Here is a 23711-nt window from a genome sequence, read left to right on the forward strand (position 1 = left end):
GCCTTCTAGAGAATCTGTACTAGTATTTGCTCGTCAATCTCAAAGTTCACACAAGAGTTGCACATTTTAACCCTCAACAGATCTCAGATCTATAGCTGTGTATCCATGGGACATGATTGTGTGGAAATTTGATATCAACTCACTAGCAGTCAACCCTATTATCAGCTCCCTTGTAAAATCGATTATTTACAGATCTAATAATTTTCCTCTCTTCCACTATTATAGCATCAGAATCTTTACACAAATGCTGTGTCGTGGGAAACCAAACAGGGCAAAAATGAAGAGCTACCAAAAGTTAACCTCTCTCACCTTGGTTGCATCTTTGATATGGTGAGAGAGCTACCTAAATGAGTGGAAGTAATGAAAGGGTTTACTGATTGTTTGCCTTTCTGTGCCCAAGGCAAATCCTGCAAGCTACTGCCGACTGAGGATTGAGAACCATGGTCCTTGTAAACACCAGGGGGAATTAGAGACTCAACGTTGAGTTTCATCTCTTTGGAGAGCATCTCCATCACTTGTGTCATGGAGGGCCGCTGGTGAGGTGCAGCTTGGGTACAAAACAGTGCTACCTTGATAAAGCGGACCACTTCTTCCTCTGGGAACTCAATCAGTTCTGGATCAACTATGCTCAACAGATTATCTTCCTGTTTCAGTTTCCATGTCTGTAACATCAGTCATAGATTTAATTAGCATAAACAATACTCAAATGTCTCTTACATACACAGGGACAATTCATGATTCAGATCTTAACTGGTCAAAATAACATAAATCTCATCAAGCAGAAAATAAATCTTGCCAACAAATGACATGCATGGATGTATAACTGGTACATGCACAAAGACATGGATACGTTCATTTGGTCTCGACACTGATATGAAGTTCCACACTTGACCATAACAAACCCAAAAATGCAGAGTTTGTTTCATACCTTAAAGAAATATCTGTCTCTAGTAGTTTTAACTCATTTACTCAGCCAAATAGAAAAATGAAAAAAAAGTAAATAAATATATAAATGCAGAGGTGCAATATAGCAGGTCCAAAATTAGAAAACACCGTAACACATGCTAATTTTATAGTATATATAAGAATAGAGAAGACAAGTAGAGTTGTAATGATAAAGAAGCATTTACAAACACGTATAATACATAAGGGGTGGGCTTCGGTGCAATGGTAAGGATGCTCCATTGCAACCTGTTGGTCATGGGTTTGAATCGGGAAACAGCCTCTCCACGAAGCAGGGGTAAGACTACGTACATCTACCCTCCCCAGACCCTGCAGTGGTGGAGTCTCGTACACCGGGTATGCCCTTTAAACATGTATGTTACATAATTATCATGGAGTGAATATAACAAAATTCAATAGTAACAAAAAAGAAAGTGAAGCATAAAGAAACAATCTTATCAAATCATAAGCATGGTATGCACTTTGTTGGATTCAACCCAACTTCTCCCCCCCCCCCCTCAACGGAAGGGAGATTGGATACAAAGGTTCAACTCAACTAAGCCTTTTTCCAACTAACTGGTGTCAGCAACACAGATCCTGCTTTGCTTTTCAACTCCGTTTAAATCCTAGTTGCCCATTTCGGTTCGAGGACTGAAATGAAATGTTCGGATACATTGAACATTTTGTACGAAAATTTTGGTCTAACTTCTCAGTCAATAGATGAGTGTACAATTATATATTTATATACGCATAATGTATGTCTATAATTTGTAATTTTATGGGATAAAGAACGCTGCCAGGCTGAGTAGTGTATGCTAGCGCCTCCCTATGTCTATCTCTCTCCTCCTTCCTATGAAATGACATATCTTCCCCTCTAATGTGGGAGGAGAGAGAATGTGATGTAGATTTATCACCAAACTGGGCTTCTTTTATTAGGAATAAGTCTAGAGTTGGGTTACATACATGTTGGGCCTTTGATCCCATGGGTTTCTAATGTAATAGGCCACTTTTATGGGCCTAAAATATGGGTAAATAGGTTGCATACGGGATGAGCTCCCATACTTAGCTTTTTATTTGGTGTTTTAAATTGAACCGGTTCAACCAATGGTTCAATTAAGTGATTTTATTAGTTTTTCTTTTAGTTGTTTAGTTGGGCTGGATTAAGACTCTATTTTGAGTCTATTTCAGTTTCCTAGTCAATTTAAGTTAGCTAATAGGTTAAGTATTGGGCTAGGCCTTTCCTTTTTAGTGTCTAAGTCTATTTTTGAGTCTTCTATATAAGTTTGTAAGGGAGGCCAGCATTGAATACGAATTTGATAAATAAAAATTAGTTTTATGCTTGCTGCCATTGCTGCTGCTCTTTGTGAGTGTATATCCTTGTGGATCTCAAGGTGGATAGGGTGGGTGGACTCCTGCGACTCCTTGCATCGAGAAGATCGGGAGGTTTCTTCAATTTTCAAACTGCTGCCTTTGAGTTCTTCAAACCAGTAAGTTTGATTCAAAGTTTCTATTTACACCTTTTATTTCTTACCCTCTAACCTAGACCTACCCTCCTTCCATCGATCCCAATCTGATCATTAAACCAGCCTTCCATCCCCCTCCATTAAACCTGCAACAAGTAAGAAGTTCTGCAACTATTCTTCTTCCTTCTAGAAGGTCACATACAAGGTGATTTTTGAGATCTACCAAACCAGCCATCCGATTGAACTCAGATTTTCACCATACCTCTATTAACCCTAATTTGGGAAGTGATTCAAATCTAACCTAATTCCTGTGACCTGATTTGAATATTTTCTCATATTTCCCATTCTGCCCCTACCTCCATTAAAGCACAGTTTCAGACCTTCAACCATACTCGATTCTGATTTCATGCTCAGAATAAGTAGTTGATTTCATGACATGTTAATTCTGAAATTAGTAACCTAATCATATCTCTTAACTCTAGTTCCAATACCCTATTTACCATAATACCCAAACTCCTACCCTAACTAGGATTCCTCCATAACTTCAAACCTGTCCATCAGTTTCAAACCAAACTTTCAGCATACATCCCTTACATCATTATTGACACTCGATCCAAGTTTCATCAAACCCCGACCACCCTAAACCCTAGAATCCCCTTCTCCTACCTCCATTAGGAATTGTCTCAAATAACCTTATCTTGCTGTCCAACTCATCTAACCTACTTCCATTCACTCAAACATCATAAAACCTATACCATTAGACTTCCCTAGACCTGCCTATCATTACCATATAAGACAACCCTAACCTAAACCTAACTTTAACCCTAATTTTGACCTAAAACTCAAGTTTCACCCATTCGGATGACCTGTTTAGATGGTCTTACCTAGAAAAAGCCTACGATAGAGTCCCTAGAGAGTTAATCTGGAATATACTAGAGAAGAGAAGGGTGTCATGTAAATATGTGAACATAATTAAAGATATGTATGATGATGTAGTGGCTAACATAAGAACTGTAGGGGGTCAAGGTAGAGAATTCCCAATTATAATTGGGTTACATCAAGTATCAACCTTAAGCTCTTATTTGTTTATACAAATCATGGATGATTTAACCAGATTATCAATATAACGCTTCTTAACTGTCCAACATTCCGCACCATATATCATAGTCGGACATATGACGATCCCATAAAATTTTCCTTTAAGTTTTGAAGGAATACCCCAATCACACAACGGTCTAGATGCACCTCTCTAGTTCATCTATCCTATTTTAATTCTTTGGGCAATATCATCCTCTATATCACCATCTTTATTTACGATTGAGCCCAAATATCTAAAATAGTCACTTTGAAGAATTTCCCTCTCATCAATATTCACCACCTCATTAACTGTCCTACTCAAACTTTGCGTTAATCTCTGCTTTTGTCTCATCCACCAAAACAAAATCACCAGCGAAAAGCATATATCAACGAATCTCATCTTGTATGTTAAGTGTAGTGGAGCTGAGGATGTTCAGATGGATGTGTAACAAAACTAGGAAGGATAAAACAAGGAATAACCATGTAAGAGCTGAGTTGGAAGTAGCTTTGATACATGATAAGCTACGAGAGAGTCGTTTGAGGTGGCATGGCAAAGTTCAACGGAGGCCTTGGGATGCTTCAGTACGGAGGAGTGATTTGGTTCAGATCGAAGGAACTAAAAGAGCTAGGGGCAGGCCTGAAATAACCCTAGGAGAAGTGATGAGGAAATACATGCATAGCTTAGGCCTTGTATCATGTATGACTTCGAATAGAGTAGACTGGAGAGAAAGGATCCTGCAGCCGACTCCATTTAGTTGGGATAAGGTTATGTTGTCGTTGAGATTTCTTTTATTGTAAGAGATTTAGCTATTGATAGATGCTTCTAGGAGTTTTAGTTTCAGCTTTAGATACTGTTTAAGAATCCTTTTGGAGTCATATTCTCTCTTTGAAGAGCCTATATATATATATTTTTTTTCCATCGATTCACAGCTTTGCATTAGAAGAAGTTTTTTTTTTTTAAGTCATGGTTACTGATTGCTCTTGTTGGAGGTCACTTAAGACTTATCCCTTTTCCTCCACCCTCTGTCAGTTCATATCTGGTCCTCTTCTCCCAGGTGTGCTTCCCCAACTTCTCTTTCCCTGTTCCTTCATTTCTTCTTCTTCTACTACCTGGCAGTACTCCTGTTTTTGAACCAGATTACAGTTTGCTTTTCTTTCATCTCTCACTCTAGTGGTTGCCTGTTGATTTGACTTCAAAATTGATATCTTAATTTATGATACCTATTTCTCTTATAATCTGTGTTTAAGGTTCAGTTTTTAGCTCCAAATATTGAGATTTCACCACTGTGCTCTGTTTCTGGAAATTCTGTGTGTTTAAGTTTCAGTTTTTAGCTTCAAATATAATGTGTTTAAGGTTCAGTCATCTTCTTAACTTCTGTTTTACCATCTCTTCTTCTCCTTTTTAATTTCTGAAATCAGGAAATATTTGCTCATAAATTCAAACTCTGGGTGCCGTATGATAAATCCAGAATAATCCATTTTCTGAAAACTGCATTAAATTTCTGGAATTTGTTTCATTTCTAAATTTTCTTCAAATCCTTCAATCAGATCCTGGTTCTAAATGTGGTCCCAACCTTTGTGATCTCTAGATTCCATACTACACTGTGGATCAGAGAGAGAACAAAACTAGTGGAAATAAGCTTTGGGTTGGGTTCTATACATGATGGGCCTTTGGTCCAATGGGTTTTCATTGTAATGGGCTACGTTAATGTGTCTATAATATGAGTCAGAATTAGGAATATGAGATTTACTTTATTAATTGAAGTTGGAGTCCTAGTTAGAATAGGAGTTGTTTTAAGTCTTTTATTGGCCAATTAAGTAACTAGTTTGATTACTAGTTGGTTTAGATTATTTCTAGTCATGTTAGGAGTCAAATCTTCAGAGTTCATATGTATATATCTATGTAGCCAGCCATTTACACACACGAATTTACGATAATATAGCTTTCAGTTTTCTGAAACTTATGCTATTGTAGATTCAGTAGATGCTGTTGTGGATTCAGTGGTGTACTTGGTGGATTCCAAGTGGGGCTTAGGTGAGAAGCCTAACCTGGTTTTCCTTCTGTCTGTCTATCTTTCTATCTATCCCTCTGTCAGAAACTACAGGTCAGATCTACTCAATTTTATGCGGTGTGGCTACTCTGTTTTCAGTTATTTTTCTGGCCTGTTTGCTGGTTCCAAATCCATTTGATATCCTGCTTACTTTACTCTCAGATTGCACATAACAGCTTCTATTTATTGACTCATTGAGATTCTGATCTTATTTACTGAACTCTGATTGATTAACTCAGTTCTTCCATTGTTTTCATTAATCCTAGTGATATTAGGACTCTTAAGAAATTAACTATTCTGATACCAGAATCAAAACAGATTCTACAGGCGTGTTCTACAACTTCTACATGCAGAACAGATCTATTGATTGAAGTTTCAGGCCTATTTAACTACACAGAAGTTACAGAATTTCTTTCCTATTATGGTTCTGCTCTCTGTTCTGCGATCCTGTCTGTAATAGTCTTTATTAGAAATTTTTGGGTTGAAGATTAGATCACATTAAATACGAGTTAAATAACTGAAACGGAAAGGAGTGAAGACCGAGCAAGTGTCATCTCTGACTCTGATCTCTGGTCTTCTCTGTCACAGTTGCTGCCATTGTCCCCAAAAGGTATGGATCTTCACCCCTCTTCTTCTTCCCTTCTCCTTTTTATCTCCACCTTTCTTCCTATACCTCCTCTCCATCTCCTCCAAGGCTTCTGCCTTTTTCTGACTCTCCTCCCTTTCTAGTTCTTTGTCCTTGTTTTCTGATTTTTGTTCTTTTTTTTTTCTCTCTGGAAGGAAACCAAGAGAACTCGGCAGGCGACAGATCAAACATGGAGTGGCCAGATGAATTTGGCAAACAGAAGGGATAAAACAAACCCAAATAGGGCTGGTCTAGTTCTTTGAGAAAAGCTAAAATTTCGTGAAATAGCCAAAGATTCATGAAATTTCAGAATAAACGGTATGCAACAGATACCTAATACAATTCGGTCACATGGTCACATGGCCGAAATATTCAAACTGAAATAAAATTTAAATTCATTTCTCTAGTCAATCCAAAGCTATTCCTATCTTTTCTCACCACTTCTTCCTTGGTAATTTGCGGTCTACCCCTTAGTCTTTTATTTCCTCGAGTATGAATCATATCCCTCTTCCTCCCATTGCACTCAATGGCCTCCATTGGAAATGCCCATACCAACTTACCTCCTACCAGCCACTCTAAATCATCTCGAACATTTTCATTCTTATTTTATCTTTCCTAGTTTTTCCGCTCATTCATCTCAACATCCTCATCTCAGCTACACTCATTTCGTTTAGGGGAAAGTTTTCCTTCTCCCGTGAAGAAGGGTTCACCCACAATCCTACCGTCATTATTAACCCCTACTAGAAAAAGGTCAAAAGTACCCTTCCCCCCTGATGATGCCTATACCACTACCATAACGACTCATGGTGAAGGGATTCTCCTTCACTGTGGGTGGATGGAAACTCGGTCCTTTCATTTACGTGTTGTCTCTTTGTTGGCCCACATTTGGATAAACACAATTTGCCCGTCTGATAGTGTCCTACAAGAATTTTCTTTGTTTTTGTGAGATGCAAATATGACAACACTCCAGAAGCACCACCCCACTTCTCCCACTCTGCCATAATTCTATGAGCAACATTTTTTTTTCAATTATTCAGAGGTCAACTAACTTGCACAGACACTGTTAGTGGACTGCTACAAATACCCAACCCAACAATTTGATTTTCCTATGAGGCTGCTGTTTGTTTGTTCTTTGCACAAGTCAATCCTATGAGATGAAATTATTTCTGTTAGATATTTTCCTTTATCTTTTTGGAAGGTAAAGAAACACTTGAGCTTTAGTCCATTAACAACTCCACTATGATAATAGGATGTAGAAGAGCTACCCATTCCACAAGAAGTGTCAAATCCTCCCCAAATGCTGCCTTTGTATTACTTCTGCCACTGATTATTTCAAGTAGAAGCACCCCTAAACTGTAGATATCAGCCTTTTTTGTTAGCTGTCCAAACAAAGCATACTCTGGAGCCAAATAACCCCTACAAACAAACCAGAAATTCAAAGGTCAGTGCAGGATGATGCAAAAAATTAAATGGTTTACTGTTAGGGTGCAAATATTCCCTGTTCATCTTAATTGAATTACATGAATAGAGCATAATATACATGCAAGATGCAAGGAAAACAGATTTTAAAGAGCAAGTGCTGCTCTTAAGAAAGCAAGCAAGCAGAAATGTAAATTTTTTTAGGGAAGTTGTTTTCTGTCTGGGAGTGTGGCCTTCGCCAGCACTCCCATGTGTCTATCTCTCTCCTCCTAAAAACAAAGGGGCAAAGGTGTCTTTTCATATGGGGAGGAGAGAGATAGACTCATGGGACTGCTGGTGTAGGCCACACTCCCGGACAGAGTTCTTTTTCCCATTTTTTTAATATAAAAAATTGAACCTAAACTTGTCAGTCGTTTGGGGCATTTCTAATATTGAACTTGTAGAATAAAACTTGCATCTAACAGTGACAATCTAGGCTCAAGAGAAAGGAATTGGGGAAGGAATTGGTTCACATTGATTTGATTCCGATCTGGTCGGAATCGGTTAGAATCTGCTGGAGTCAGTTGAAACTCTAGAAAAAGAAATAGTGAAGAAGCACAGATTTTCCAAATTCTGTCATCAATAAACTTGGGGATCTTGCTGCCAGAGGTAAGTTTCATTAATTTTCTGCTGTTTTATGGACAACATGAAGGAAACAATGGCAAAAAATTAAGCTCAAATATGAGCAATTCAAAAGAGGGTTGCAGGAATCAGCTGGAATCAGGATCGGGCTCGTTGATTCTGGTTCGAATCAGGGGATTCACCCGATTCGATTCCAATTCGTCAAACCATAGTGACCATTTTCCGGTTGAGCCTGACGTTCTATGCATATCTAGTAACAAATAATTACCATGACATCCACTGATTCTGCTGAAGTTGTGTTTCATGCAAATGGAATTCAAATGAAATTAGGATTACTCAAATGTATAAAAACTTAGGAAATTTTTGGTTGCTGTCAGTGAATGATTTCATGTTGGCTTATTGCCTAGCAGGCTAGCATGAAAAAGGACAAATTTACAACACCACCAATATATGAATATCTAGCAGAAATGATTTCATCTCAAACTAACCAAAAATGGCCTTGTTTCAGTTTCTTTATTAGTCATGGACCATAGTGATCAAGATGAGTCCATCCAAAAGAATCACATTTCATGCATACAAATGCTATGGGAACTCAAATTGAAAGAAATTCATTCCAGTTTGCAGCCAAAATAGCAGAATAACTGCAAACAAGTGGATCCTCTTAGTCCACCAGAGAGAAATGGTCACTTTCCCCTTAAGAAAAATAAGCCAAGGAAGCTTTTAGGGAGTACATGAAAGTATGAAACAATTCCCAAACAGCTCATCATTGTAAATTGTTACATCTAGATAAAATCAGATTAATTCATTGGGGTTGACCAAATGACAGTTTATGATGCCAACATTTGTGTATGCAAAAACCCAGTTGATATGTCCATAAAGAAAAAAACTCTAATTCAGGGCATAAGATGGGTCAGAACTTGATCAGATCCATAGATCTGAATACTCACCACTAGATTCAAGTCCAAATTGAAATTCTACTCTAGTGGAAGCAGATCCCAATGGGCCCTCTATATGGACCAGAGCTTAGGCAAAAGGGCTTTATGACGGACCATTAAGGAAGCATTTCATGACAACCACCTAGTTTGTTCCACATGGATGGAGATTTAGAAATTCTAACCATTGGATACAGTTCTCAATCATATACTTCCCCTCTTATTAGCATTTCCCTTGCATTTCAGCCATCTTCTTGTCTCCGAGCATTTTATCAAAAACATGGCTTCCTTAAGCAGGCCAACCAGGATACCATTATCTTAATTCATTCATATACACCACATGCACAGAACCTCAACCTGAACCTAGGACCTAGGTCTGTATCCAGATACAGTTACAACTATAACTGCTTAACCTAGATTGGATCTGGATTTGGAAAAATGGATCAAGCTTACGATCCAAAATCCAGATAAGATGGGTATGGGGTTCAAGCAAATCATAGATCTGATCACTCAATCTTATGCCCTACTCTTGTTACGAACTTCAGAGTCCAGACGTGTGTGATAATTGAAACTATACATTCGATCTTTTTTATGGGATCTCAACTGAATTTTCTTCTGCTCCATAAGAATACAATAGATTGCATGGTAATGAATGTGAATTTGATTGAATTTTCTTGGCGTAGGCAGTCCACCAAAAAAGCACCCATCAAATAATGGGTTCTTGTCCCTCGCATGTCAGCTGTGTACCAGTATTCTTTGTTAGACCTCCTAGGATTACCAGATGACCATCAAGATCAGCCCATGGTTTATATATAAAGAACTAGTAGTCAGTTTAGCAGAATTGCATAACGGAGAGTGAACAGGGTATGTTTCCACAGGAACCCTCCTAAACCAGATCTTAATACAAATTTCCACCACCAGGAAATAGCTCAGATAGGTCAACAAACAGAAAAGGCAGTATCATTTAAATAAAGGGATGCTTACATTGTTCCTGCAACTTGTGTGCTAAGATGAGTGACATTGTCTGGGAAAAGTTTAGCCAACCCAAAGTCTCCAATTTTAGGATGCAAGTCTCTGTCAAGAAGTATATTACTAGCCTTGATATCTCGATGGACAATATGTGGTTCAGCTTCCTCGTGAAGAAACAAAAGACCATGAACTGTACCCATACAGATGGCAGCTCTTTTAGACCAATCCAGATATATTCGTTTATTATTTGGACCTGAAATGGCAGATGCCAAACAGCAGTTTAGTTTCAGTTGAATACTTTAGCTAAATATAGAACATGTCTTGGGTGAGTCAACTCCGTGATTGAGCGGCTTAAACATTTTTTCAGTTCTATGATAAGACAGGATATTATCTTGCTGAATTCTCTTTGGCTACTGTCACTTACCTGAGTCATTTTAGACAAGGCTGGCATTGTCATGCATAAATGACAGCATTAAAGGCCAAGAAGGTCATCATAATTTGTTTCTTGTTACAATTAAAAAAATGACAGGAGCTCAGTCACAGTTCTAGAACTATACAAGTCACTTCTTGAACTAAACAAGTCATCCTTTTTAGATGAAATGCCTGTATCTGATAATTACCAAGTAAAGCACTTGCAAGGCTGCTGTTCTCCAGATACTCATAGACCAGCATACGATAACTGTCTTCTATACAACACCCAATGAGTTGAACAAGGTTTGGATGTCTGACATTAGATATCATGTTAATCTCAGTCAAGAACTCACGAGTTCCTTGTTTAGATTCTGCAGACAGAGACTTAACCGCAACCTGGGTACCATCCTTTAAAACACCCTGCAATCAACAGGCACAAAATTGGGTAACTACAGTAACAGATGCTGCGAGGAGCATGCACAGTCAGACAGCCCTAAAACGACGGTACATCCACACTCAAAATCACAAGCCCTCTAGGCCATATGTCAATGAGTTCTCTTTTCTCATTACTAAGTAATAAGGAAATTATAAAAAGAGAACAGTAACAAACTCTCACCCTATAGACAACACCAAAACCGCCTGCACCTACTCTGCTTGATGGATGAAAGTTTCCTGTTGCAGATCTCAATGACTTATAGGAGAACAGCTGAACATTGTTGGTAGCAATCTCTAACCATGTAGAAAAGCATAAAATATCACCCATACATGTCAGTAGCGAAACTGTTACTATAAATAATGAACAATAAACTACCACTAAAATGCTTACAATTTACTGTTTGAATTTAGAATTTCAAATTTGTCCATTTTTTCATTTCATCATAGAGATTCTAGAAAATATTATAAAAATTTTATTGTTCACACATTTTAAAAACAATTTTAAGTTGACATACATATAAATATAGAGACCTAACATACAGCTACATTTATAGACCTGAAATTCTTCAATTAAATCAAAGAAACTAATTGGGCTTCGAAAACACTCTTGACAACACATAAAATAATCCTAAATTGACAAGGAGAAGTATTGAAAGTTGAAACAAAAGCAAAAGATGAATCCTGTTTTCAGAAGTGTCGGAAATCATAGACTTGGAATTGCTTTAAACTCTTTAATCGGGGTTTCACATGTGAAACTGATCTGGATGGGCGAGAAGACAAAAAACAACACTAACTGTGCTCATTGAGGACAGAAAGGACCAATTTTAATAAGGATCTAAATTCTAGACTTCAGCTACACTGTTCTACCATGTTTGCAACTAATGACAGCTTCCAGTAACCTTGGATTTAGAATGTACTTTCCACAAACTCTACTGCTAAGGATGCTACGTCAGTTTAAACCTAAAGATAAAAGTACACAAACTTTAAATAAAAGAAAAAAAAAAGGTATGTCATGCAACGCATGGGACTTTCTCCTTGTTTTTTCTATGGTCATTGTTCTTCAGAGTTGACTTCAAAGAATTTGCAAATCACATTGGCTAGGACCGAAAATTCAGTTCATTGGACATGAGATGCACAACATGTCTGCAAAGTTTGAGCACAACAGGCATTGCCATGCGGCAGAAACAACCTTTGATGCCAGAACCCCAAAACATGGCTTGAGCTGGAAGCCCACTGCCAATTCTATAACAAAACTCCACTTTAGAAAGGTTCTTATGTGAAGCAGATTTGTTGCAACAAATAAGACTGCCAAAACAAATAAAACTAAAGGAAAAGTGGAAAACAATGGAGGTTGGAGAAAAGAAACACAGTAGGACGTTGTGTCTTCCTTCCAACAATCCAAAGGGAAGATCTGCAGTAGGACTTTGTAGATCAAACTCAAGCTCAAACCCTGAAAGAAAAGCTTTTGTTTATGCAACCCTGAGAAAGAAATTTCAATAGTTCAATCATAATCCCCAATACACAAAAGGTTGAAGTACATTTCACAATCCATATCCAAACCTACTAAAATAAGAGTCCCAAATAAAGCAACTTCCTAAATCATAACAACTAACAATAGAATCCTAATATAAAAATTTTTTTAAGGCAAATAAAAGATAAATAAGAAAACAGCAGCGTAAATAAAAAATGCCCTAGAGTCGGTTGTGTTTGGGCCTTTGGGATCTCAGCTTCCACAATACTTTCAGGTGTTGCAGTTGCTTGAGGAAATCTTCAGCAACGTCTTGTACTCTATCATCCTCCTCGGGTTGGAGAGAATCCGTCCTCGGATTGGAATCTTCTGAGGAAGAATCTCCGTGATAGGGAACTAAGTGCTTCAGATTAAACACATCACGTGTTTGAACGTGACTCGGGAATCTCAACCGGTAGGCATTGTCATTGATCCTTTTTACAACCTCACAAGGCCCAATTTTTCTTCGACTCAGTTTGCTATACTTGTCTGCCGGGAATCTGTCCTTAGCACTGCCCACACATAATTTCCAACATCAGACACAACTCTTCGGCAACGCTGATCTGCACAAGCTTTGTATTGCTGATTGGAAGATTTAGAGCTTGGCCTGAACTTGCTCATGAATTTTGTGCAATCGAGTTACCATGTCTTCAGCTTTACCACTTCTTCTAGTCAGCTGTGGAATAGGTGCCAAGTCTAAAACACATCGAGGATTATGTCCATATAAGATCTCAAAAGGGCTAATCTGGTAGAGCTGTTCGTGGACCGGTTCAAGCAAACTCAGCTTGCGCAAGTGTTTGGTCCCATTGCTTAGGATTTGTTCCAACTAAAGTCCGCAACAAATCTATCACACCCTGGCCCGGTTATTAAGGGCCAAGTGTGGCGGGATGTCTCTGACATCCAACCAATCCCCAAGGATCTCAAGTGCAGTACCCTATTCACAATCATTGCTCACAGATACAGTAATCAGAGGCAGCGGAAACAATTTAATTAATAGAGATAACATCATTAGTAAGAGAAGTCTTAATGATATTTCATTTATATAAATGATAAGGCTTGTAATACAACTATACAGTTCTCAAAGGTAGCACAGAGTAAAAGTATACAAGAAACTATTCTATAACTATATAAAGCATTTATAAAGCATAAAAGAGTGGGGAGGTAGTCTGGACTATTAGGCCAAGATCAGAAGGTTGCCCAATCATCACATGCGCACGAAGTATCGTGCACTTCAAACTCCAGCACCGCAAATCCAACATTAGAAGTAACTAAATCACCTGAAAAATAAGGATATCCACAGGGGTGAGCTCTCAACTGAGCCCAGTAAGGGGGGTACAAGCATACAAACACAATAAATCCATGATGCATGTGCTAAACTAACATGTTCCTAGCACAGATACTAAGTCTCATGGGGTATAAGTACTACTACTAGTGGTAGATGCTAACCTCGGTCCCGGAACTAACCCTTCGGTCACTCGAGCGAAACCATTCTACCACGGTGAGGACCCGTCAGTTTCGGAACTAACACATCGGACCCCGACAGACCCCCAAATGACCAACCCTGCATATTTATTCCCACAGCGAAATTAAGGACCCGCTAACATGGGACAGAAGATGGCATCCCGGAACTAACACATCGGTCTCTGCCACGGGTTGTCCAACACCTTTCCCTCTGTTGGTAAGGGGCGCAATACTGGGTAATGAATATCAACCTAGCCCAGTGCAGTCTAAACATGATGAGGCAAGCATGATCTGAGTTGTAAATTACCGAATTCCATCATCATAAATTCACATCATATAAATAATCAATGCAAATGCAATGCAGTATGTCTTTGTGCAACATATTTTACATACAGTCTAATACATTAAATAAAAGCTAGAAAACTACATGCTCCAGGTATAGAGGTAATGATGCATGAGCATGGCATTCAGCATAAAGTTGAAATTAATGTGATAAACACGCAAGAAATTAAGGTCGAATCCCCTTACCTGTAGTTGTAGCTAACCTAGGTATAGGCAGGCAAGTATAGACCACGACAGTCCTAAATATGAGACAAGAATATTATAGATTAGTTATAGAAGGAATTCTAGGTCAGTTACCCACCAACAATCCAACAAACCGACTAGAAAACAGTAGAAACAGCCCTAAACAACATACCAAACACCATGCAATAGGTTCTGGGATGGTCCAAGGTCAAGTCCCAAGGGGTCTAGGTCATAAGGGCACAAAAATGGGGGAGCCGGATGCAGACTTCCAGGGAGCCGGTCAACCGCCCCTAGGCCTGCAACAACATCCGGGTCAATGTCCGAATTTGGGGTTTTTGCTCCAATTGCATAGATCCTTGCATGCAAGGCCCTAATTTGATGATTTAGCACCAATTCAAGGTGGGTCAGTCTATTTGGGGCTCCAATTTCATATTTGGCTTCCTAATTTAGGGATTTCATAATTTAAACCTAAATTAGTTGACTTAGGGTTTATGGTTTGCCATTAGAAATAGCAATTGGGCTGATTAGAGGTACAGCCATGAAGATTCAGGCATAGCTGAACCTAAACAACACTATAACAGTAAGAAATTAGGTGGAACTTCCACTGTTTAAGCTTGGATTAAAAGCTTTAATGGCAGAAATCTATTTAGGCATAGTCTAGGCTGAAATTAGATCAAATTTAGAGGAGGAGATGGAAACAACAGGGATTCTCAGAGCTTACCTAAAATCAGCAGCAAGAAGGGACGATGGCAGCCTTGTAATGGAGGTTTCAAGTCCAAAATCGGATGAAGGAGCCAAGCTTTCAAGAGTAGCCCCAACTTCTCTCCTCTTCTCTTCTCTTTTCCTCTTTCTTTCTCTCTCCTAAGCTGGAACGAATTTTCAGTTTTCTCTAACTTTGTAAAGTGATTTGTAAATAGTATAAGAGAAGTTATATATATATATATATAGGATACTTAACCACTAAGGGGCAGAACCGTCTTTTGGTCATAAATTATTTCTAAAATTGATTCTTTTGTATTTATTACCTTATTCCAGCTACAGAATGATGTCATGCGACATCAGGGATGATCCAGATACGAGTAACTGTCCGGAATTACATTCCCCACTGGGGAACTGGGTCCCACAGAGTCAATTTTACTAAAATACCCTTCTAACCCTATTTGGTCGTACAAAACGTTATATAAATATATTTTAAATTATACTTACATTGAGTTTAATTAAGGGGGAGGTCCTGCAGCCTGTCCAGCCAGCAAACCCGACACAGGTAACTCTGGTGCGGGGTCCCACTAGGTAAAAATTACTATTCTGCCCCTAATACACTAATTAATTAAAAATACAACATATATACATATAAAATTGGATTCTTACCTGGGATTTGGCCTAAGACAGAGAGAGGCTTCGCAGGCCATCAAACCAGCATGCCAAGCTTATGTGTTGTCTTCCGTTAGACACCTCAGACTCATTTAAGGCCACGGTAGTTGGCTGATCGGAATGCCTTTACAGACGAGTCATGAGATAGGTCTGAATGTCTTAATCAAGACGGCCCACAGCTTAGAGGCTAGCATGGCCAAATATTGAACCAGAACCTGAAATCACACAGGTTCCAAAAGTTCAAATTTATTCGGAAATTTGACCGGGTTTCACAAAATCACCAAGGCTCCTATTGACCACCTTGGCCTATCCATCAGTCTGAGGGTGGTAGGCGCTGCTGAAGTTAAGGTTGGTACCCATCAGCCTCCACATTCTTCGCCAAAAATGGCTAACAAACTTAATGTCCCTCTCAGAAGTTATAGTGAGTGGAATGTCATGCAACCTAATTATCTCCCTGATGAACAAACCAACAATGTGAGATGCATCCATAGTCCTTCTGCAAACTATGAAATGTGCCATCTTAATGAACCTGTCAACAATCACACACTGAGCCAAAAGACCTCTGTGCATAGTTTAAAATCTCGCCGAAATTTCGGCCAGGCCGAAACGAGATGCTCTGTCAAAATGAAAAAATGCAATATTTTGAAAATTTCGGTCATCTCATTTCGGAAATTTTAGTCTAAAAAATGCATTGTTTTGTCGAAATTTTGATTATTTCAGCCATTTCGGCATTTTACACCCAGAAATGGCCAAGTAAAACTCATAGAAAAAATACAATTTTTGACAAAATTTCGGTCAAGAAATGGCCTTCCGAAATGAAATTTAATACTATGCCTCTGTGTCCTGGGTAAACCTAACACAAAGTCCATAGTAAGGTTGGTCCATGGTCCTTCAGGTACTAGTAAAGGTGTATACAATCCCGCATTAGTAGCCACTCCCTTAGCTACCTGACAAATGTGACACTGCTCAACAAATCGGCATATATCTTTCTTCATCTTGGGTTAATAGTATGTATCTGAAATCAGCTTTAAGGTTTTGTCTCTCTTGAAGTGTCCTTCGTTATGCAACTCACGCATAATCTTGAGTCTCCAACAACAATCAGGCATACATAACTGTTATAGCAAACACCAACAAAATCACGAAAAGAAACAAGAATCAAGCAAAAGAACACAGAGATATAACGTGGTTCACACACCAGTATGGTGTGCTACATCCACGGGCGAAGACGAAGATGATTCACTATGTAAAACGGAGAAAAATTACAATGCAAACTCTCAAGAACACCCAAATCACTGCTGCTGCTCTCTCAGAAACCCTAGAACGAAAACCCCAAAATCTTCCTCTCTCTTTACAATAAAGCGGGTAAGGAACATAAATACTCCTCCATCGGATCCGGGTCGATCCATCGGGTCGGGTCGAACCGTACCACGGGGGCTTCGCCCAAGCCCTCTGCTACCATCACAGATCTCAGAAAAAGTTCCATTCGGGTTGCCACCAAAAATGTCGGAGCGGGTCATTCTTCGAAACGGGTCCAAGAATTCGAGACATACATAACAATAACTGATATCCTCAGAAAAAAGAAAACAATTATGAAGGATAAACTCGTTATGTCTCCCTGCCTGAACATCCTCCATAATGCTGGCAAAGTAGGGGTCTGTAAGCAACATATCTTGGAAGGCATCAAAATCTACACCCTCAGCATGCAAGGTGATTAATAAACTCCACAGTGACTCCAGGCATCTACTATTCTACTACTTTGTTTTGAGCACTTGACTTTTGCTTCAAAACAAAACTGAACTCCTGTATAAAGTTAGAGCACTTAACATGTCTGTCACTAATATTTCTGCTGGCTGCCTGAGTGCTTCGATGCTTCATGGTCAGAATACAAAACAAACTATTCGTGCACCAAGTAGTGTCTCCAATGATGAAGTGTTAGCACAATTGTGAAAAACTCGACATCATAGGTGGACTGGTGGAGTAATTGAACTTAGCACCACTCAACTTCTCACTGTACTATGCTATTGGTCTACCTCCTTGGCTCTATATAGCGCCGATCCCCACCTTGGACGCATCACAAGCCACCTCAAAGGGTTGCTCAAAATCTAGCAGAGCTAGGACAGGGGCTGTTGAAAGTCTAGCCTTGATCTCCTCAACACTCTGCTCTACCTCAGAGGTCAACACAGAGTGTACTCCCTTCTTCATGCAGTTAATGAATGGAGCCATAATAGTACTAAAGTGGGGAATGAACCTCCTGTAAAAAGAAGCGAATCCATGAAAGCTCTTTGCATCATGCAAGGTCTTCAATACTGGCCAATCAATAACTGCCTAAACCTTAGATCAATCCTGTAAACAAGTATATTATAAAAAAAAATCAAAACATATTTGCCAATGAAAGGTCCAAGGAATGGGTTCATGACCCACATAAACGTGCTTGGGGCATTGGAAAGTTCCAAACAGCATCACAAGCCACTCATAGAGTTCGTCTCAGGTTTGAGGCTGTCTTCCATTCATCCCCTGGTTAGATACAAATCTGATAGTAGCCCGACTTTATATCACGCTTCGAAAACACTTTCACAAATGCTAGTTGATCCAACATGTCATATAACCTCGGAATGGGAAATCTGTACTCCACTGTGATCTTGTTAATAAATCTACTATCAACACACATCCTCCAACTTCCATCCTTCCTCGGTGTCAACAATGCGGGGATAACACATGGGTTCATGTTGTTTCTGATAAACCCTTTGTCTAACAACTCCTCAAACCTGTCTCTGCAGCTCTTCATTCTCAATAGGGTTCATCCTATAATGAGAACGTTTAGGCAAGCTAGCACCAGGTACTAGATCCACACAATGTTGTCTATCCCTCATAGGCACTAACCCTGGTGATAAATCATCATGAAACACATCTGCAAATTCCTCCACCAATGGTCTACCAATCTCTGACAACTCTCCAACCTCTCCCTCCATCTTGTTTACCAGTGCGTACACAATTCCCAACTCTTGAATAGCACTAGCAAATCCAGATGACATGAGAAGATTGGTACCCTCCCGGGTTTCGGCTTAGGTCCAATACTTCTAGATGGAGAAAGAATGGTCTTCACTCCATTGAATACAAATTAGTAGGTGTTCGTCTTCCCATCATGCGTGACTTCTCGAAACTGCCATGGTCTGCCAACAAATGGCAAGCATCCATGTGCACAATATCACACTATGCTTGATCTTTATATCTTGAACCGATGGAAAACTGCACTAGAAACCTCTGACTGACAGGCACTTTAGTGCCCCTCTTAAGCTAGGCCAATCTATATGGATTAGGATGCTTTAGAGTCTTTGAATCCAACTTAGCGATTACCTCATCTGATACTACATTCTCGCAAGAGCCACTATCAATCACCATTTACGACACTTTACCACAAATAGTACAAGCAATATGGAAAATAATATTACGCAACTAATCATCTTCAACTTCATCCTTAGGTGTCAAGTAAAATTTTCTAGTGATCAAGGCCTCACCAACATCTCCATACAACACCTCCTTTTCAACATCACCATCATAAGAGTCAAATACAAGAGGGGCTAAATAATCAACATAGGTGTTATCTTTAAATCTTCAACATGATTAATCTCATCAACAAAAAAATATTTTCCTTCCCGGTTACCTTTCTTACAGTCAGTGGCCCTGTGTCCCATCTCCCCACACTTAAAACACTTCAAGCCAGTATTATTGCTCTGTGCTTGTACAATGGCTCAGGTTTGAGGGGCAGTCCGGGTAGGCTGGGTCTGAAATTGCATGGGCCTCTGTACTGGTGCACCAATTTGCGCACCACCTGCAGCAAGTCTGGCAACACTATATGGGGCATTTCTCACTTATCTGGCACGCCCTAACTGTCTTTCAAGCACCATTGTACACTGGTGTGCTTAGATATGGACGAACAGTCATATAAAAGCATGACATCTTGTAAATTCTATCTTAATCCTGTTATATATTGGGCAATCAACTGCTCTCTTGACTCTACCAAGTCATTGCGGGCAATTAATTGATGGGATTTTTTTGTATAATCACCTATGTTATCGCTACCATGTTTTAAGTTTTGTAATTGCTGATAAAGTAAACGAGTATAGTTGTAAGGGAGAAACTCAGACTCATGTACTTCTTTGTCTTCTCCCACAATATGATTTTCTCCTTGCCTTGGCGTCTGCGAGTAACCTTCAACTGGTACCACCAAGCTACGACACCTCCATAAAATCTTGTTGCAACCAAGGAAACAATGCAGTCCTCTAGAACTTCTTTAAACTCGATGGCCTCCTCAACTGCAAACAACCAGTCCATGTAATCCTCAAGAGTCAAACCACCATGGAACTCCGGGATTTCAGTCTTGAGACCAGTTTCCCAACGTCTAGCGTTGCCTTTGTTTCCCCATTTGTCTTGGCTGAGGTGGTGGAGGTGGTTCTGCTGCAAAGGAATTTTCCTCCGCATTAGATTTGTATGTTGTTGTTGGCCTCATAGTTTGCAGCTCTCTAACCTTCTGCGTTAAGGCTTCTATTTTGCTGAAGAAGGTTTGTCACTGCATCAATATGGTCTGAAATTGAGTCTCCCATTTGAGCACACGACATCTATCGAATCTTAGGAGGCATAACAACTTGGGTATGAATCCTTCCCTTCTCTAGGGAATAGTTATGGATTGATATGACTTTCTCGTGCTCTTCGTTATGCGACATAGTCGGTAAACTAGCTTTTTGTGCTACCATCAACCAGATTTGGATAGGGCGTAACATTAGGAAATGGAATTCCAATTCTAGGACTGTTGGCCAGATTTGGGACTCCATCTCCTTCGACATCAAAGGAAAGCTCGCAAACGTAACTTCCCTTTCTATTGATTCCCCAAAGAACAGGCATATTGTTGTCTCCTGGGATCGGCCCTGCTCATCCCTCCAGCCGACCTCCTCCTCTGTTTGAGGCTATGTTAGCTTGTCTTTTTGTTTCTCTCCCCACCCACCCCCCTTTTGGGGCCTCTGTTGTTTCTTTCTCTTTGGTAATGAAATTCTTTATTCACCCAAAAAAAAACAACTTGGGTATGGTGGTGCTGAGAACAGGCTGCTGCACACACACTATGTTCCAGCTTTTCTTGCAACAATTTGTCCCAAAACCTTGGCTTTGATACCAACTGATGCAGTCCATAATTGGCTGCAACAAATAAGACTGCCAAAACAAATAAAACTAAGGAAAACAATGGAGGTTGGAGAAAAGAAACACAATAGGACGTTTCGTCTTCCTTCCAAAGGGAAGATCTGCAGTAGGACTTAGCAGATCAAACTCAAGCTCAAACTGTGAGAGAAGAGCTTTTGTATCTCTAAGAAAGAAATTTCAATAATTCAATCATAATCTCCAATACATGAGAGGTTGGGGTACATATCACAACCCAAATCCAAACCTACTAAAATAAGAGACCCAAATAAAGCAACTTCCTAAATCATAGCAACTAACTATAAATCCTAATAAAGCAATTGAAATTAAAGGCAAAGAAAAGATAAATAAGAAAACAACAACGTAAATAAAAGACACTCTAGAGTTGGTTGGGTTTGAGTCTCTAGGATCTCGGCTTCGGTAATACTTTCAGGTACTGCAGTTGCACGAGGAAATCTTCAACAACGTCTTGTACTCTATCATCATGCTAATGTAAAATATAGAGTATAAATAAGTATTAATATAAGTAATAATCTAATTATTTAGTAGATAAGTCGATGTGTAATCGTACCCCCCCCCCCCACACAGAGATATATATATATATATATATATATATATATATATATATATATATATATAGAGAGAGAGAGAGAGAGAGAGAGAGAGAGCAAAAGCATTCCTCATAGCATGCAATCATACAACTATGAGACAAGAGGAACCAAGTGATGCAGATACACTACCTTGGACCGACCCAAACCCAGTAGGGTATCCAGATGGAGATGAACCGGGTCCAAATTGAGTTTTTGAAATTTATGTTATTTGGGGAAATAATGTCTTTTATTTTATTCTCTTTATTTTAGAAGTTAGCTACATAGGATATTTGGTTCCCAATTCTTCTTGGTTTCCTTATTTGAATTAGTTTTCTAGTTAGAGAGTTAGTCTTTATTTTTAGGAGTCTTTTATTTCTCTTTATATATGATGTAATTCCCCATCGTTAGAGACAGATTTGAAGAATGAATTGAGTTTATGGTTTGAGTAGCTTGAGGGCTGTGTGCGTATGCACCCCCCCCCCCCCCTTCTTCTTCTGCAATTTCTTCTCTTTCCCCCCTGCAACTCTATTTCTACCAAGTTCCCCTCTTCTCCTAACTGGCCCTCCACCACCAAGAAAAGGGCATCCTCCGGAATGGGTAGGAAAAATAGCATTTTCATAGCGTGTAGTCGTACAAATATGAGACCAGAGCAACCAAGATCAGGGCACCCTCCAAAATGGGTCAAGTAGAAATCTACTATAAATGAGAATGAGCATTTGGAAGAGACGCAAATGGCATTCCTTATAGAGAACAGTCACACAACTATGAGATAATAGGAGCCAAGAAAGGGCACCGTCCGGGATGGGTCAAGTAGAAATTTGATTATATAATGATCAAAAAACGCTTTGGAATTGTCAAGGTGCTTTGCTCTAAACAATAGCTCGCTTTGCAAATTACCGTTGATCATCCGGAGATGTGACTTATAGCCTATTGCATGAACTACATAGAAAGGTGACAACTTAATCTCCGACATGAGAACTCTATGGATAGAGAGGAAGACTCTGAATTTCAATCTATAGAGAAACGCACGAATCATAGCCACCAAGGAAAATCCTTAATCTAAAGAGAAACACGTGAATCATAGCCATCAAGGAAACTGCTGATTGACATTGTATTGCATAATTAATCAGTTAAAAGTGAATAGACTCTGTTTAACACATGTACCACCAGTCCAGGATCTTTACATTCAGCTCGACCTAACATTACATTCCCTTGACACTATAATTAAACAATAAAAAAGTTTAATTCGGTCTCTTACCTTCTGTCTGCGTTGAAGCGTCCATATTTTTCTCTTTACGAGATTTCAATTTCAATTTTAATGCACCGAAGCAGGACAGGTTCATCGCAATCTGATTAGGTCTATAAAAACCCGGTGATAACTATCTTCTTGGACGCCAGACCTACCAAGTTACAAGTAGAACTCAACAATAACCCAAAAACCAAGGACAAAACAAAAAATTCTGAGCAGACGAAGGCAGAATTAAAACTAAAATGAACTTGAAAATTCAATCTAGTTACCAACCGTAGTAGCATCAATTAGATCTGGAAGCTCAACATCAAATGCAGCAAACTGTGAGGAGAACGATTCATTCAATATATCACAGAGAAGACGATTAGGAGAGAAGAAAGGAAGTTGAGTGGGAAGAGCAAATTTAAGAAGAGAAACTTTAAATTTGCACTCCTCGTGGCAAAGTGTACGTTTATTGATTGCGCCCATCTCGCAAGTCTAGCAGCTGTTGACAAAGGGAACAGTCTGATAATTAAGGTTTGAAAGTAGAAATTTGGACAACAAAAGTAAAGAACTACTGCAAAGGGAAGGATGACTGATGACTCCCGTGAGCCACTGAGCCGTGGCCGTCTCTGTCAATCAAATACGTTTTCGTTTGTGTGTTTCTCTCTCTCTCTCTCTCTCTCTCTCTCTTTCTCTCTCTTTCTCTCCTCTCTAGGGCTGTGCCTTATAACCTTCTCTCCACCCGCCACATCCCTTGGTATCAGGAGATTCAGGACTCTTCAACTAATCAAACAACGCCCCACCATTGACGTCTGACGAAATGTCGTCTACGGTCTAACTTCTGCATCAGGGCATCTGAATGAGATTTTTTATTTAATTGGTGTCTGAACTGTA

At 39.3% G+C, this 23711-nt stretch overlaps 1 protein-coding gene across 1 annotated transcript; it reads right to left on the bottom strand.

Moving 5' to 3' along the window:
• Positions 1 to 23345, bottom strand: LOC122648647 (putative serine/threonine-protein kinase). Its single transcript, XM_043841866.1, has 7 exons — positions 23109 to 23345; positions 22845 to 22986; positions 11127 to 11239; positions 10720 to 10930; positions 10115 to 10352; positions 7424 to 7574; positions 1 to 662 (listed from the first exon to the last, which is right to left on the bottom strand). Exons 2-7 carry the CDS (start codon positions 22927 to 22929, stop codon positions 306 to 308), a joined length of 1155 nt encoding a protein of 384 aa, XP_043697801.1. The 5' UTR covers positions 22930 to 22986; positions 23109 to 23345; the 3' UTR covers positions 1 to 305.
• Between the last annotated feature and the right edge of the window lie 366 nt (positions 23346 to 23711).

The sequence above is a fragment of the Telopea speciosissima genome, chromosome 1, assembly GCF_018873765.1.
Source record: "Telopea speciosissima isolate NSW1024214 ecotype Mountain lineage chromosome 1, Tspe_v1, whole genome shotgun sequence".
NCBI classification, from domain to species: domain Eukaryota; kingdom Viridiplantae; phylum Streptophyta; class Magnoliopsida; order Proteales; family Proteaceae; genus Telopea; species Telopea speciosissima.

What these genes read in the sequence shown, in the direction of transcription:
- LOC122648647 (XM_043841866.1), bottom strand. Translation starts at nt 22,929, where the DNA reads ATGAACCTGTCCTGCTTCGGTGCATTAAAATTGAAATTGAAATCTCGT. An exon ending in CCTTGCAAGTGCTTTACTTG is followed by an intron (nt 10,353 to 10,719) that starts GTAATTATCAGA and finishes CTGCCATTTCAG; the next exon opens with GTCCAAATAATAAACGAATA. An exon ending in TGACACTTCTTGTGGAATGG is followed by an intron (nt 663 to 7,423) that starts GTAGCTCTTCTA and finishes CTGATGTTACAG; the next exon opens with ACATGGAAACTGAAACAGGA.